The sequence below is a fragment of the Humulus lupulus genome, chromosome 7 (assembly GCF_963169125.1).
Source record: "Humulus lupulus chromosome 7, drHumLupu1.1, whole genome shotgun sequence".
Taxonomy (NCBI): Eukaryota; Viridiplantae; Streptophyta; class Magnoliopsida; order Rosales; family Cannabaceae; genus Humulus; species Humulus lupulus.
In genome coordinates, this window is record NC_084799.1 from 69,444,931 (window position 1) to 69,461,764 (window position 16,834).

Below are 16,834 nucleotides of genomic sequence, written 5' to 3' on the forward strand. Positions count from 1 at the left end.
ATTGAATTAACTTATGGTCAACTATATAATATGACTAGAATAGATAATAACGATATGTTTACTTATCTTATCAAATGTCAATATCGGTCTCGTCCGATGTAACAAATACATCTGATCTTATCTACTTTGCTAATGTTCTGGAAAGAACATAACACTGTAATGTGTAAGTAGATCATATCGTAGATTGGCAAGTCAGTGTAAATCTGGTGCACTGACTAATCTTAGGACTAACTTATTTTGAATATATAATCATATTTATATTCCACTGTGATTACGTCACTATAAATAAGATTAGCTATATGCTTGGGATTTAATAGAAGTTTATATTAAACAAATAATCATGAAAATAAAACATGTGAGCAAAGTGATTAACCAAGTCAAAAAATGATTTCTATTCTTTTATTGATAATAAAATGAGATTACAAAAAATTTGGGTTTTTATTAGGGCATAAAACCCCAACATTAGAAACTTCTGGAAGAGGAATTGGAATACAAGCAATAAAGAGGTTCGTAGTGAGAGCAATAGAGCTTGTCATATGGGAACCTTAACATGAGTCAGAGTGAGAGTTAATTTGTTAAGAGACAACCATGGATTGTAGGGGATATCACTTGGGAATGTTAATTGAACTGAATGGAAATTGAGCTGACCAGTAGGAATTCAGATGGGTATACAACGAAGGATTGGGTACGCTTCAGGACTGGGCTACGGGTAGATTCGGCATCAGGGACCTTATGGGTGATGGTAATGGTTTAACAGAAAGAATTACTGAAGCAACCGAAGAAGTTTGACCTCGGGGTGGAACGGACAGAGCATCATATTGTGGGAATTTTTGGCATCGTCTGTTAAGGATGAAGAGTTTAAATGCCTGATTACAAGACAGGACAATGTCTTCAGGAATTGATCTTCAATCTGGTAATTACCAGCTGAGGATCAAGGAAAGAGACATCTCAGGAATTACTACTTATACCAAGTAGAGTGTGATGAATTAGTAACAAAGGATCTTAACTGATTTAAGCTTCAGCGACATAGGTAAGTTTTACAAGCAGAAAGTATAGGAACAATGTGAACAAGACATCTTCAGGTTTGTTGGCGGTAAATTGGACTACTCTCCAATTAGAAGTGGAATACAAATGACTACTACGCTGATGATGTTGATACTAAGGAAGCAGGGTCACAGGTAAGGCTCTAGGAAGTGTCAGTTCCGATCTCGCCAAGGGTATTCAAGATAATGTTACAAGAAGAGAAGGGGTCAGGTATGAAGAGGTTTGATCTGAAGCCACAGAGAAGCTACTAAAGAGCACATGTAGGATAGGGAGCACAACGAGGCCGGTAAACGCGTCATCTACTACGTAAATATCTTCACAGGCAGCTACACCAGAGATTAGAAGGACAGTAAAACTTAAAGTTAGACTGAATGGATAGTGTAAGATCAGAAGTTCTGAAGACAGAGTGAGGATTGATTAGCATTTAGTGACGTAGGGATATGCGTGTTATGGATGAATACAGAAGGGTAGCATGAAGGACCTAATTTTTTATAAAGATATGAAACTGTGAGGGGTACATCATAGGTTGGGGCATGCTCAGGCTCAGACTGACGAAAGGATGGATCGAGCCTCACGGGAGGTAAAAGAATGGGAACATGGTCGGTATTCATGGAACGTTAAGTTGGCGATGTATGCATAGCGTAAGGTATTTGGTCGTTTGGTCATTTGTAAAAAGGATAACCTTGAGACCAAGATTTAGTGAAACGTAATGGATGGATGGTTGATGTTAGAAATCCTCGACTATACGAGGAAGGAGATTTAATTGGAGGCAGATCTCTTACTTGAGGGGTGTATGTCACTTGAATAGAATGCCACAGATTACAGTGGAATGGACAAGGTAACGATTGAGATTGGTATAGCATCAGTGAGTGGTAATGAGCAGATATATATTCCTTTGGACAATGGAATCCAGAGTGATGATTTTGTGGAGACGGGGAAGGACCCTATTGGTGCAATATGAGTTAAGGTACAAGGATCAGATGAGTGGTCCAATGGGAGTTCAGTGTGGAGATGAGAATTCTAACTGGGTGTCGTTCCACCTCCTAGGGTATGTTGTACCGGGAGGTTTAAGCGGGTGACAGAATTTAATATGCTCGGATATTGGAAAGTAAAGTGATATAGTGGTGGATCATAAGAGTGGACCACGTTAGATTATAAGTAAGGTGATTGGACAGGAAAGGTTATAACTCAGCAGAATGAATTAATGTAATTTGGTTCATGTGAACTGGTAATGGGGCAGAGCATTGTTGATGCTGAGTTGAACCCTATAGTTTTCCAAGTTTTGGAAAGAAACTAGAGAACAAAGATAGTAGAGTGGAAACCTGGAGTTAGTGGTTAATTGTAGATGGGATGGCAATCTAAAGACTTAACGGTTAATTAAGTGAGTATGCATTGAATGTGGAGATATTTGAGATAACTAGGAAAGTATAATCCTTTGATGGAATAGTCACAGTGGTGAATGCAGGAGTATAGCTAAGGTGATACGACATAGGACATGATAAGATAAAAAGCAACGAGTACTATGCTAAGTAAAGAAATGAAAGGTAGTGGATACTACGGTTCAGTATTGGTTTAAGGGAAAACCAAAGAGGTTTTCGGAATTCTTAAGGCAGGAGTGTCTGCCTATTCGAAAGGACATAAGAGCTTGAAAATTATTAACTTTGGAATACAAAGTTCCAGGATGAGAGATTTGTATCTCTCCAAATAGTGAAAGCAAGGAAGAGTACACTACTCTGGGAAAGAAAGGGGAGTTCTGACTCCCGATTCAACAGGAATTCTGAGGTTGTACTAAGGGTTAGGCCGGGGGCCTATAAGCTGATCTCACCCTGGTGGGGGTAATAACTCATAAGTATTTCTGGTATTGATGATAAGAAAATAAAGTGACCGTTGATGAAATAAACAGACCCTGGAGTTTCAACAGATTTGATGTGTAAGCGAAGGTTAATGAAAGTATAGTTATCAGACAAGATCTTGTGGAACAAGGTTGTTACTCTCGTAAGAGTATCACTGAAGAGTAAAAAGTAAAGGCGTTGGACCTTGGGAATTATAGACAGAGGTACCAGGTTTGCTGTCTGATGTATTCGAGTAAATTTCGAGGACGAAATTGTTATAAGGAGGGGATAGTTGTAACGACCCAAAATTACTAATAAGGCTTAAGGGCCTTGATTAGTGTGCTGTGAGGGCATAATTGGAAGTTATGTGAATTAATGGTGAAAATGCATGATTATGTGATATGCATGATCCTATGATTATATGGATGTGTGAAATGCATGTTTATGAGTATTAGATAAGCACGCGGGCCTTGTTTAGCTTGTAAGGGCATAATTGTAATTTTGGCCGGTTAGTGCATAAATGTGATTATTTGTGAAAACTGTTGAGACCAAATTATTATATGGATATATATATATATATTCGTAGCCTTCGGCACGAGGCGATCCTAGGGAGCAAGTAGCTGGAATGTCACAACGGGACCCGATACCCGACTCGGGGCGAATCAAGTAGTATTTTGGGTTATTGAGTTATGAAAATAAATAATTGGAGATATATTTGAGGTTAGGAAGCCTAGGTGGGAATACTGGGGAATTTTACCATTTTTCCCTCGGGGACGTTTTTGGTAGCCCGAGCCTCGAGATTGACTTGATTAATTAAGGATAGATTAGACAAAGCTGAGAAAATAGTAGAAGGTACCCAAACTGACTCTTTTTCTTCTCCCTCTTTCTCTCTCCTTCTCTCAAGGAGTTCCTTCAAGCTTGCCATGGAACCGAGAGAATTTGGGGATAGGAACTCAGGGATTTGAGCTGGATTTGTGTGGAGAATTTCTGTGGAAATTCGGAGGTTCAGACCAGGAATCTAGGTAAGTACTGAATTATGGTTTAGCTGATTAAATCCTATAGATTTGGGCTGAGTTCTAAGTGTTTTGGGTTCTTGATTTTGAAGGGTAAATTAAGGCATAAGACTTGGGAGTTTGCTCAGCAATTTCTTGGAGGGTTGGTTATTCATTTAAGGTAAGCTTCAATTTATGGTTTAGAGTTTGAATTCTGGGTTTTCCTGGCTAGTTTTGGTGTTCTTGAGCTTGTGGGTTTCAGAAATTAACATGTTGTTTTGATGAGTTTCTAGACTAGGTTTTTGCTGGGTTATGTTGCTGAAAACATGTTAGAATGTTTTGATATTTGGAATGTATCATTAGGATGGTTTTCGGGTGAATTTGAGTGAGGTCTGAGTGTTAAAAATGGTGAATTTTCTGGGGTCAAAGGGCTGGGCTGCGGCCATGTTCTTGGTGTGCCGCGGCCCTATGGAACAAAGAGGAGTCAGGAGGGCTCGGGGGCAGAGGCGGCCTGCGGTGCCTCAGGGGAGCGCCGCGCCGCGTGTTTGGCTTTCGAGGGAGGTCGAGCCTTTGATTTTGAGGTGGGCCACGACATGGGTCGATAGGGTCGTGGGCCTTACAGGGATTTTTGGCCTTTTGGAGTTTATAAGCGCGGGAACCTAACCTAGGGTGCTCAGGATCGATCCCACTACCGTGTTTAGTGGAATTCGATGTCTCGGAGGTTAGAACCTTATCCGAAAACCTTTATACAATTATTAATGGAATCCTTTATCGTGGTTATGACTAGGCGTACGCTTGGACTCAGAGGCAGGGTCGTCTTTCTTAAATCAAAACACTTGGAATTAAAGGTAAGAGAACTGCACCCGATTATGTGGTTAGGTTGAGACTAAGTGTTCCCTATATTTGTATGCATTGTTATATGATTGTGATGACCATGTGAATATAAAATAAATGGACTAAGAGGGCCGGGATTGATATTTGAGTATGACACGCCTTGTGAGCATGGGATGAACGGCCTAAGAGTGTCGAAACTAATATTTGTGCACAGGGCGCAGCTCAGCCACTGGTAGCTGAGGACATCTTACTAATCACTGAACTCGGTTAAGCTGGGCGGAGTCAGTGGGTATAACACTGGTGGCGGCTTAAGTGAGCCGAAGACAGTGTGTTAAACAGAGGGTGCGGCCTAAGGGCACTGACCCTAAATATTTTATACTGACTGCGATAATTGTTGATTATGATATATTGATTATATGGATGACAATTGTTAGTTTGTCGATTGTTATCATTAAATAGGTGATTGTTATGAAATGATGTATAAATGGTTATTGATATTGATCATGCTATGATATCATGTTTTCTTGCTGGGCCTCGGCTCACGGGTGCTACGTGCTATAGGTAAAGGCAAGGGTAAGATGAATTGACCATGGGTTGGGGAGCTCTGGGGGCGAGGCGTACATTGTCAGCTGCTCGGCCGCCACGGTCGAGGGATTGTACAGGGACAGAAACCTAAAATGTGTATTTTTCCATTAGAGTGGCTTGATTATTTATATCATTTGGAAATTCTGTAATTATGTCATTTAAACCCTGATTTGGGATCCCGTGTACCCAACATTTATTTTAATGAAAGTTATTTGTTCATAACCAAAATCTTTTAAGTCTATCCTGTTCATGTCTTAGATTCACATGTTTATTTAAATGACTTGATTAGCGAGTCTCGCACTATTTCAAACACATAGTGTAACGGTCTTGGTTATCCAGGGCGTTACATTTGAAGTATTCACATCAGGAATACTTTTGTGAGAAATTTTCAATTGCTTTCCAAGTTGACATGGTTCGCATTTTCCCACAGATTCGTTACCTAGTTTGGGTAATCCTCGAACAATTCCTGCATTTGACATTTTTTTCAAATTTTTTAAATGAATGTGTCCAAGCTTTTCATGCCATAAATCAATAGAGTTATCTATGGCAGAGTGACAAGTAGCATAGGTAGTGAGAGTGTAACAATTATCATTAGATCTAAACCCTTGCAAAATAATTTCATCTTGGTTATTAACAACACCTAGCAATGATTGCTATCAAAATTAACAGTGTAACCCTGATCACAAATTTGACTGACGCTAAGAAGATTAACTCTTAGTCCTTCAACCAACATTACATTCTTAAGCCTGGCTAGACCTTCTAAATTAAGAGTTCCCATCCCTATGACATTTCCAGCCAGACCATTACCAAAAGTAACTTCGCCACATTTCATTGGTCTAATGTTGACAAGAAAGTCTTTATCACCTGTCATGTGCCTGGCACAACCACTGTCAAAACACCACATTTGAGAAGCAGCCGTTTTAAAACAAGAGATACCAGCAAGACATTTATTTTTGACAACCCATTTTTGTTTTTGAAAAACATGTTTATTTTGAAACACTTTAAAATTTCCAAAACATTTAGAACTAACACATGTTTTGCAAAGTAAGACATCTAGGCCGAATGTGACCTTTTACTCCACAAAAATGACAAGAGGGAATGAGACGTTTCTTTTTCCCATGAGAATTTTCAGGTTTACATGACTGCTTTATTTCTATAGAAACCAAACATTCAGCTGTAAAAATAGAACCCTGCAAAGTTGAATCAAAATATCCAGAAGACATATTTTCAGATTTAACAAATTTAGTATTCATTTTCGATTGAGTTTCAACAAAACCCAATCCAGCATGACTCAGTTGACCTGAATTTCGAACCTCCTCAAAAATGTTAGAACCTGGATTTAGCATTTTAACATTTCTTTTCAATTTGTCAAGTTCTTTTGTCAAAAATACAATTTTAGAATTTTTTGAACATAACTCAATTTCACAACATTTATTCTTTTCTTCTCTTTGATGTTGTGAGACAATTCTTTATTCATTTTAACCAAAGAATGATTTTCAGTATAAACCTGTAACCACTTACCATACATTACCTTGTATGATTCAGCCAATGATTCTTCATTGAGTTCTGACTCGTCTGAATTCGAGTCAATTTCCTTGTTATCGACATCAGTCAAGGTATTGTTTAAACACAAAAAATTTCCTCTTTCCTGAAAAGCACTTGACAAAACACTGGTTAAAGCAACTTTCTCATTATCCTCTTCACTACTTTCAGAATCATCATCACTCCAAGTAACATTAAAACCTTTTTTATTCTTTTTCAATGTGTTGGCACATTCAGATTGAATATGACCATAACCTTCATATTCCCGACATTGAATACCCTTTTTATTGTTCCAAGCAAAAGGTTTAGAAGAGGTGTTACCTTTTGGAGTTTTTGAAAAATTCTTTTATTTCCAACCTTTTTCATGAATTTTTGAAAAATTCTTGTTAACAAGGCCATTTCATCATCTTTCTCATCATCAGAAATATCTTTTTCAGAAACTTTAAATGCAATACCTTTGTTTTTTTCAATTGAAGGATTCGGCTTACCCTTTTTCATTATTTGTTGATTTAGTTCAAATGTTCTTAACGAACCCATAAGCTCCTCAACCTTCATTTTGCCAAAATCCTTAGCTTCCTCCATTGCTAGCAATTTCGTGTCAAACCTGTATGGAAGCACACGAATTTTTTTTCAACCAACACAGATTCATCTAGTTTTTCTCCCAAGGCATAAAACTCATTAGCAATATCAGACAGCTTTTCATAAAACTCAGATAAAGTTTCAATTTCCAACATTCTTAATTCATCAAATCTAGTTTGTAACATGGTAAAACGTGATCTCTTTACATCAGCGGTACCTTCAAACTGAGTTTGAAGGATTTTCCACGCCTCCTTTGCAGATTCATAAGAAGATATCAATTTTATAAAGCATTCACCAACACCATTAAAAATTGCATGCAAAACTTTATTATTATAACCAGATAATTTTTCATCTTCAATGGACCGCTCCAGTTTTGATTTTACCTTTGAATTACCTTCATCATCTTTTTCAATTGGTGGAGTCCAACCCGAGAGTATAGATCTCCAAGCCTTCTCATCTTGTGACTTGATGAATGCCCTCATCCTGACCTTCCAGTATGGATAATTAGTGTCATTTAATAGAGGTGGCCGAGTGATGGAGTTTCCTTCTGCAAAGAACGACATCTCACACAAAAACAAATTAAACAGAATAATATAATCTCAAGATCTCACTAAGAGTTTAGTGACTCACTCTGATACTAATTGAAATTATGTACTTTATAATTACCAACTAATTAATTAATTAAATGCGGAATAATTAAGTTGGTATGAAACAGATATTTTGTAGCTACAGACCAGGGTGCTGTAACTACATACCAGAAAAGAACTAAAAGTGCAAAAAATAAAAACACACAAGGTTTTTTTTACGTGGTATCAGCAATCCTTGCAGATTGCTACTAGTCCACGGGGTCACGCCCAGAGATAAGATTCATTAAAAAGATCTCAAAAATACAAAGTTTTTTACTTATGCATAAATAGACTCCCTCTTATTATATGCCGCAAGCTTGATGTATTCCACCTTGACAAATGAACCTTGCTGACCCTTCAAGAATTCGAACTCCCTTCGATCTGCTTGAAGTGTGCTTGCTTCCTCCTGAAGCAAGACTTGAACCACCTTCTTCCGAAGGTTTGCACTTTGTTCACCTCCTTTGTAGAGCTCCACATAACAAAGACTCTCTTTTACAAATAAGAATGAAATACAAAAAGAGGTAACTAAAACCTAGCTGCCAATATGAGTATTTATAGTCATTATACTCATATTGGGCAACTAATACACGGTCTAAATCGACCTGAACCCACAAGGAAACTTTTCTAAAATAATTCTTCAATTTGACAAGATTTCCTGATTCTGTAGCTACAGAATCGTGAGCTATATTTGGTAACAATGCATCATTTGATGTAGGAATCAAGATTTCCCTTTTAAAACCTGATCATGCAATAAAACTCAATTATATGGTCACATATAATGAGGTAATCGGCTGGAAAAATACAATTCAAAAATATTTTTTTTTATAATAATAAAACCACACTATTTTTGGCAAACTTTCCTAATATAGAAAATTTTGTCATCAATTATACTTTTATTATTTAAAATAAATAAAATATATATCAATAATATATATTTAGATGCAGTCAAATATAATAAGAAAATACAAAATATTTTTGTCAAAATTAAATATGTCAAAAATGGAATTAACATATACTATGTCAAAATTAATGATACAAAAGTATTTTTCACCTTGCAACTTAGAGAAAATACATAAAGGAAACCTAACGAATGATAAATGTGGTATGTCGACCCAATCTTTTTGCTACCATCACATAGTCCCATTTTCTCAATATTTTACTTCACCACAAATGTTGCATCATGAGATTCTCGGAATATGCTTTTAGAATTTGAGTCACAAATGCAATATTTTGTATCACAATTAATCATGTCATATATTTCACTAACTCTTTTTATAAGACGTGAGTAAGAAGGATATCATATGAATTAGAAACATCTTTATTAGTATTGTCATATAGAATTTAAATGTCTAGAAGTGAGAAAAATGGTAAATATTTTAAAATGAATTTGATTTGTTAATATAAATCATGATTGTAATACACCTTACACACTACAATACAATATGTAATCATATAAGTGAAGAATTTTGATAGAGCTTTATAATACTTTCAGTAAAATTAATATAAATTGAAAGATTTTACTAATATGTTTTGGAAGATGAAGCAAGGACATCATCATTATTAATTTATTATTATTTGTCCAATAGATTTTGAAGTCTTTGACATCTACAGATATTGGAATAGTGCAACATCTATTCTTGCTTCTCATATCTCTTTCATAGATTCTGCGAATTTTGTTTTGATTTTATGTTTCCCTTTGTTATGAATAATTTTGTTAAGTTTTTATTTTTATTTTTTTAATTTTTGGTATAGTTTTTGTCTAATTTATAATGTATGAATAACGTCATATCTTCAATGGTGTGGAGAGAGTGACCCAGCCCAATTTAACTTGACCAAATTAAAAGTAGGGATAATTACATGTGCCACTGTAATTTTAAAAAAAATTGTTTTATACGGTATATTAGGTATATTAAGTTAATTACAAAAATACGATACTATTTATAAGTATTAATTATTTTTGTCTTTTTGTGTCTATTTTTATTCGGGCATAACAAATAATATAATAATAAAAGTAATAGTAATTATAGCTACTATCTTTAATAAAGTAAATTAATTTATTTTTATTTAAAATAAATATATTTATTACTATTAAAATAAATATTTATACAATTACTCAAAAAAAATTATTTATATAAGTTACAATATGCAGTTGATTGAAATTAATATTAATAACTATATGTTACAATATATAGTTAAAGATAATCACAATATTATTATTTTTTATAAAAATATTATATATTTTTTTTAAATCATAGCTAGTCAAATCTCAACACTTAATGTTAAACCAAAATCATATTCTAGTCCACAAAAATATATTTTAAAGTTAAAAAATTAGTTTTATAAATATGTGTAATAATCATGTTAAATAAATTTATAAATATTTATGTAAATGTGAGTTACAAAAATAAATTTTTTAGTTGTGAAATTAGTTTTGTAAATTGTTGTTACAAAAATGTAAAATTTGTTTAAAAAAATATTATATTTCCCCTATCTGTAACTGCATTTTTCATATAAATATATATATACTTAATAAAGTGTTTTATAAATAATAAATATCTTAAATTTATATTTTTAAGTTGCATAGTATAACTATGATGGTTCTTGTAATTTTTTGGTACAATATTGTAACAATATAGTAAAGTATAATATTTTTATGTATATTTTGTTAATGATATCTTAGCTATAAAATATTTTCGTAAATGTTAGTTACAAAAATATATTTCTTAGTTATAAAACTAGATTGGTAAACTATTGTTACAAAAATAAAAAATTTAGTTACAAATTTGTTTGTAAGTTTTATCTACAAAAAAAAATATATACAATTCTATAACTAATTTTTGTAAATATTATTTACAAACATGTAACAGATATTTACAATTTTATAATAGATATTTACAAGTTTGTAAACGTTGATAAAAAAAATTATATTTTGCTGTTTTTATTTGTCGTATTTTTGTAAAACACCTTATTTTTCATTTTTTTTTTTTAACTTTTAGTGCATTTTTGTAAATTACCCTTAAAAGTATCCAAGTTGACATCCCAAATTTGTGTTTACATTCATCAAGAATTATATTCTATTTCCTAAATTCGCAAATGATGTATAAAATGTATGTCAAACAAGGCAAATTAATACATGCATATGAGGGTTTCCCACGTATGAATTAAACACCTTAAACATCTATCTTATCTTGAAGATACATTTCCCAATCCTAAATACAAATTAAAGCAAACAAACCAATCATTAAGTTTTTGTTTTCACATTGATTTTTTCCTTTTTTCTTTTTATTTACAGTAGAAAAGGAAAATAATCAAACACAATACCAAAACAACCCTTCCAGTGTTCATTCATTTAACTAAAACTAAAAACAGATTAGTAGAAGAATAAATAAAAATTAATCAGGCTCGAATTCCACGTTCATCTTTTTGTTTTTTAACAAAGTAATCATCACATTCGGATTCACAAATACTACTCTTTTTCTTTTTCTTTTTTCCTTCAATTAAAAATAAATAATATATTTAAAATGATCAACTGTACGGACGAATTAAGCTATCTCTATGGCACGTAATGGTCCTCCAATACCGGTTGCGTCCGAGTCCCCGTCGCAAATGGCGCCCTCAAGTTCTCGAACGAAGTAATCTGCACAGCTTCACCTCTATCAGTTCCCAACTCCGACCTTCGCTTCTCCTTCTTCTTACTCCTCTCATTTTGGTACTTCTTTACCCTCAAAACCAACAAAGCCAAAAAACCCAGAAAAATCAAAACCCCAATCAAGCTCCACAAAATCGTCCACCCCTTTGACTTGCCTCCACCCCTGCCGTAACTCGATTGCCCAGCCGCTGACGGAGCCGGCGCCAAAGCTTCGGACTCCACGACTACGGAGCAATGACCTTGTTTGAACATTTTGCACACATTTCCGGGCAAAACGTCTTCGAAATCCACCGAACCGTGCAAATCGAAGAACACGCATTTGGGCGAGTAAGGCGAGGAGCCGGAACCACCTTCGATGATGTCGTCGTTCTCTGGGAACTCGATCGTAATGGGCTTCTTCAAGGCCCTAATTTCAAGTTCGGGTAGGTCGGTGGCGGTCAAATTGGACCCGTCGTAGGCCAGTAGGCCCAAAACGGGAGCCACGTAATCGAAGCCCGGTAAAGGGTAGAAGAGCGAAGACCAATTCCCCAAACTATGATACACCAAAACGATGCGTTTCGCGTACGGCTGTTCCACCACGCCGATCGGAATTCGAAACTCTCCGTAGCTCCGTACGCCTCGAGCTCTCAGGCTACCGCTCCTGACCCTCATTGCCGACACTCCGACTCCGGTGATATTTACCGGCAAGACGGCGTTGTATGCCACCCCGGTTCGGGGCCGGTTCAGCGACCTGAATGCGTAATCCTGTAGCAGCGCGTCGAGCGCACGCGCTGAAATCTCGCCCGGCGGCTGAGCCGCCGCGTGTGGGGTCAAGTCAAAGAGTGAAACCAGTAATAGGAGAAGTGTGAACAGGGTTTTTTCGGACCTCATTTTGACTCGCTCTCTTTCTCTCGAGAAAGCAGAAGAAAATAAAATCAAAGTCACAGTACATAATGTAAATGAAAAGAGTAACGCTTCAGAGTTTTTGACTTTTTTTTTAACAGAAATATCGAAATGTTAATACTGAAAAATCGGTTTTTTTTAACCAATTTCGTATATGGTAGAAAATATTATCTAACATTTATGGCATTGATGATATGGATAAAAGGATAAGTCGCTTTACCCATTGGTTAAGCAACACTTGCTTCAGCTGTACGCACCAGACGAGTTTTGTATAGGTTCTAATCTTACACGAAGCTATTTAATTTAAATTATTAGATAAATTAATTAAAGTACAATGCTTGCTGATTAGAAGTTTACAACCAAAATGATATATATTTAAATGAATTTTAATGGTTATTCTTGTTCAGTTTTTAAGAAAAATGATCAAAATAAAAAGGAAAAAAATAATCTGGGAATAGTTATACCAAAATTTATTAGAGACAAAGACTCTAAATAATTTAGTGGAGTGGCAAAACGAAGGGAAATAAGAAAGCGGGCAGGGCAGGGCAGGGCATACATTTTTCATCTGAAATAATAACTCCTATACCAACCAAATGATTAGACCCTTGTGTTAATGCAACATAGCATTCATCTTCGATTTACCTGGACAATAACTACATTCAAATATGCTTACTTATTTAACTCAAGGACCTACCCAAATTTATTTAATTTTTATTATATATGTGGATTTTTCAAATTCGTAAAGATTTTGTTGGGCCACTTGAACGACATGAATCTTTTTCATCTTGGTAAGAATTAATGGTACGAGTAATTGCATGAAGTTTTATCCCGTGGTTTTAGATATTTGGCGAAGAAGTCATCATATTCTCGAAAGATCCAAGTAATAAGTAAATATGTGTGTTGTATGGTTATGAGAATTAAATATTTTGCATCTTCTTCTATCATAATGCGATGCATCTAACACCATCACCCAAGCTATTAAGAGACCTCACCCCAGGTAGCCCCACCTCATTAACTTTTTTAAAAAAAAATAAAAAAAAAACTTTGCTTCACTTCCTCACTTTAAACTAACATTATAAAAAATTAATATTTTTAACCAATATTTATTCAAATAAAAACTAATTAATTAACTTATTTGAAAAAATGTACTGATCAACTATGTGATTCTAATTTATTGGTATTAACATTTTTTTTCATTAATTTAACATCAGGTGTAGATAATTAATTAATGTACATTTTACTTTTCATCAAATAGTCATAAAAATATTATCAGGTGCTTTAAACTTTTTGAAGGGAAAAATTATCATGTGCTTAATATTACTCTTGATGCTTTAATTAGTTTTTCTTAAATATATACTTTTAATTTTAAATAATGATTATAGTTGCACTCGCTCTACTTAATTTTAGTTTTGATTGATTAATAATACATATATCCCCTTTAACCTTAAAGACGATAAATTTACAATGACATAATTTCAAAAAAAAAAAAAAAATTGCAATAACATATTATACTTATTCAATGATGTGACATGTATTATTAGTAAGTTTTTTCAATATTTTTTTTAATGTCCAGTCACTGTTCATTTAGATTTTATAAATTTTCATCCAGAACATTCTATAAAATGTAAACTTATAAGGTATGTGTACTTCTTATTATGTTGTAGTGTATTACACTGCAATGAATTGTATTTTAGAGTATATTGGTATATAATAATATATTTGGTAAAAATCTTTTATTAAAATATTATATATTTATATATATATTTAAGTCAATATTAAACATAATATTATATAAAAATATTATAAATTATAATTTATTATAATATAATACGACGCATCAAACACACTCTACATTGTATTCATAAATATATTTATTTGAATGAGTAGATTTGCATATTATTAGTTGCTTTGTTATGAGATTTGTTTTTTTCTTTTTTCTTTCCGTGATACATTTGTATTTAATGCACATGCATAACATAAATGAACATGTAATGAATATAAATATATATACATTCATAAATATAAATATATAGCTATAATTATTATCCCAATACATTATCATTATGAAAAAGCTCATTATCTTCACGCCCTTTAATTTATCTTAGTGTTAACTCGTATTTTCGTCAACTCACGTGGAGTAATAAATGAATAGTTGTTTTATGTGTAAAAATATGAGTGGAATCTTGACTATGAATAGTGAAAAAGAAAGAGAAATGAATGCGATAGTAAATGTAAGAGATAAATGTTTATAATCATTCGGCCCAAAAAAGATGACCTGCGTCTACTTAGTCAGTATTAGATGATGAACTTTGAACATTTAAGAACAGGTACACTAAGTTTGATCCTGCTCTTGGGGCAGTTACAACAATGGAGAATGAGAGCTCTCTTGAGGAAAAATAGTTATTGACTTTATTAGCCAACTAGCCAGACTTGGCTAGAACTAGATTGACCTGACTTGATTCTCGTTTTGATCCTTTGTCCCCTTTTGCATCTTGATTTGCACTATTTATAGTCCCGGAGATGGGAAGAGTTGACAGTGGATACTTGTTTCTCGATCAGCTAATTTTCGGTACACTTGGACGAATGTAGGTTTCTGTCTCACCAAAAAAGGTAATCTGACGTGTCCTATTCATGAAGAGGTTGAAGGCGCACTCTAGTGCAGAAGGATGCTCAGTGGCGAGTGGCGACCGACGATTAGCGAGGGCCTTTGGCGACTAGCTAAGACTCATTGCGGCTAGCTAGAGCTTATGGTGTGTACTCGATGCACTCTGGCACGGGTGATGACTCGGGTGGCGAGGGCCACCAGCAATTGGCTAGCGCTCCTAGCGATCGATGACCGGCGAGGGCCTCTGGCAATTGGCTAGCACAACTGGCTATCGGCTAGCACTTGATTGGCTAGCGCGACTGGCTAGGGTGATTGGTTAGGACTTCTCCCTCCCGCAGTTTGCGATTGGCTAGGACCATTGGTTACCACTTGACTTCACTTGATGGGAGGAGTGGACTTGGGTTGGCGAGATCTGTTTCTGCCTAAGTGTTGAGAGAATGACGAGGGTCATCCTCCTAGGTGAGCGACGGTGGTTGTGGCGTCTTGCCATTTCACCACTTGTTCTGACACATCACCAGCTTTGCGAGCCACCACGTGGCAATGCCAAAATGTGGGTATAACACCTAGTAAACCCTAGATTGCTTGGTCTTCTCTCAATCGAAGCCCCTGCAGTCTATGCATGTGCATCGGATGTGCTTTGATCGAGAAGCCCTCACCATTGCTAGTCAATGCTTGGGCTTATGACAGATGGGGGGTGAGTCGTTCATTGGTTCATCTTGATCCCCTCAGTGGGAAATTATTATTGGTCTCCAGCATTGGGGATCCTTCTGGGATACGATATCTAGTGGCTGGTGATGATGAGCTATTGGATCTAGTGGTTGGCACTACTTCAATGGCGTGTGGCTTACTCTGCGGCTTCATGGTGTATTGGGCTACGATTTTAGAGTTGAATCTATGCTCTGACATATTGCTTGGGTACTCCAATGTGGTGTGCCATTATGTGCAACTCAATGGCTTTGAATTTGGTCTTGGGTAGTGTCACGTCCCAAAATTACATAATAAGGCTTAGGGTCTTGATTAAGGGGTCATGGAAATATATGGAGTTATATGTTTATTTGATATATTTGTTTGTGATTATGTGAGTTATATGATAATATAACTAGTGGTGCATGTTTAGGGGTATTAAATATGCATGTGGGCCCGTTTCTTATTAGAATGGAAACTTTTGTAACTTGGCCTGTTATGGGCACAATTGTACATATATGTGCGTATATGTAATATATGTGTGAGACCACATTATTATGTGGGTTTATTTGAGTTACTCGGCATGAGACGATCCTAGCAAGCAATTTAGTGGGAAAGTCACAACGGGACACAATACCCAACTCGGGGTGAGTCAAGGGGTATTTTGGGTATTTGGCATTTAATTGGGTTATTGGGTAATGGGATTGAATATTAGGGATATATTTGGAGTTAGTAAGTTTAGGATGGAATATCGGGGAATTTGACCATTTTGCCCTTAGGGACGTTTTTGGTACCCCGAGCCTCGGGGTTAGCTTAAGTCACTTAAGCCCCAAGGAAACAAAAGAAAAACACAAAAGCACGCCTCACTGAACCGACTCACTCTCTTTCTCTCTAAGCTTCCCTAAGCTAGTCTTTGAAGAATTGAGAAGGATTTTGGCTAGAAACCAAATAATTGAAGGCTTGGGATTGGGATTTAGAAA

The 16,834-nt window shown here is 35.3% G+C and overlaps 2 protein-coding genes across 2 annotated transcripts; both read right to left on the reverse strand.

Moving 5' to 3' along the window:
• Window positions 1–5,927: 5,927 nt before the first annotated feature.
• On the reverse strand, window positions 5,928–7,411 carry LOC133791824 (uncharacterized). Its single transcript, XM_062229734.1, has 4 exons — window positions 7,151–7,411; window positions 6,809–7,040; window positions 6,320–6,662; window positions 5,928–6,174 (listed from the first exon to the last, which is right to left on the reverse strand). The coding sequence occupies exons 1-4, from the start codon at window positions 7,409–7,411 to the stop codon at window positions 5,928–5,930; spliced, it is 1,083 nt and encodes a 360-aa protein (XP_062085718.1).
• A 3,941-nt stretch (window positions 7,412–11,352) lies between these two features.
• LOC133788258 (uncharacterized) lies at window positions 11,353–12,722 on the reverse strand. The gene has a single exon (XM_062225672.1). The coding sequence runs from the start codon at window positions 12,551–12,553 to the stop codon at window positions 11,588–11,590; it is 966 nt and encodes a 321-aa protein (XP_062081656.1). The 5' UTR covers window positions 12,554–12,722; the 3' UTR covers window positions 11,353–11,587.
• Between the last annotated feature and the right edge of the window lie 4,112 nt (window positions 12,723–16,834).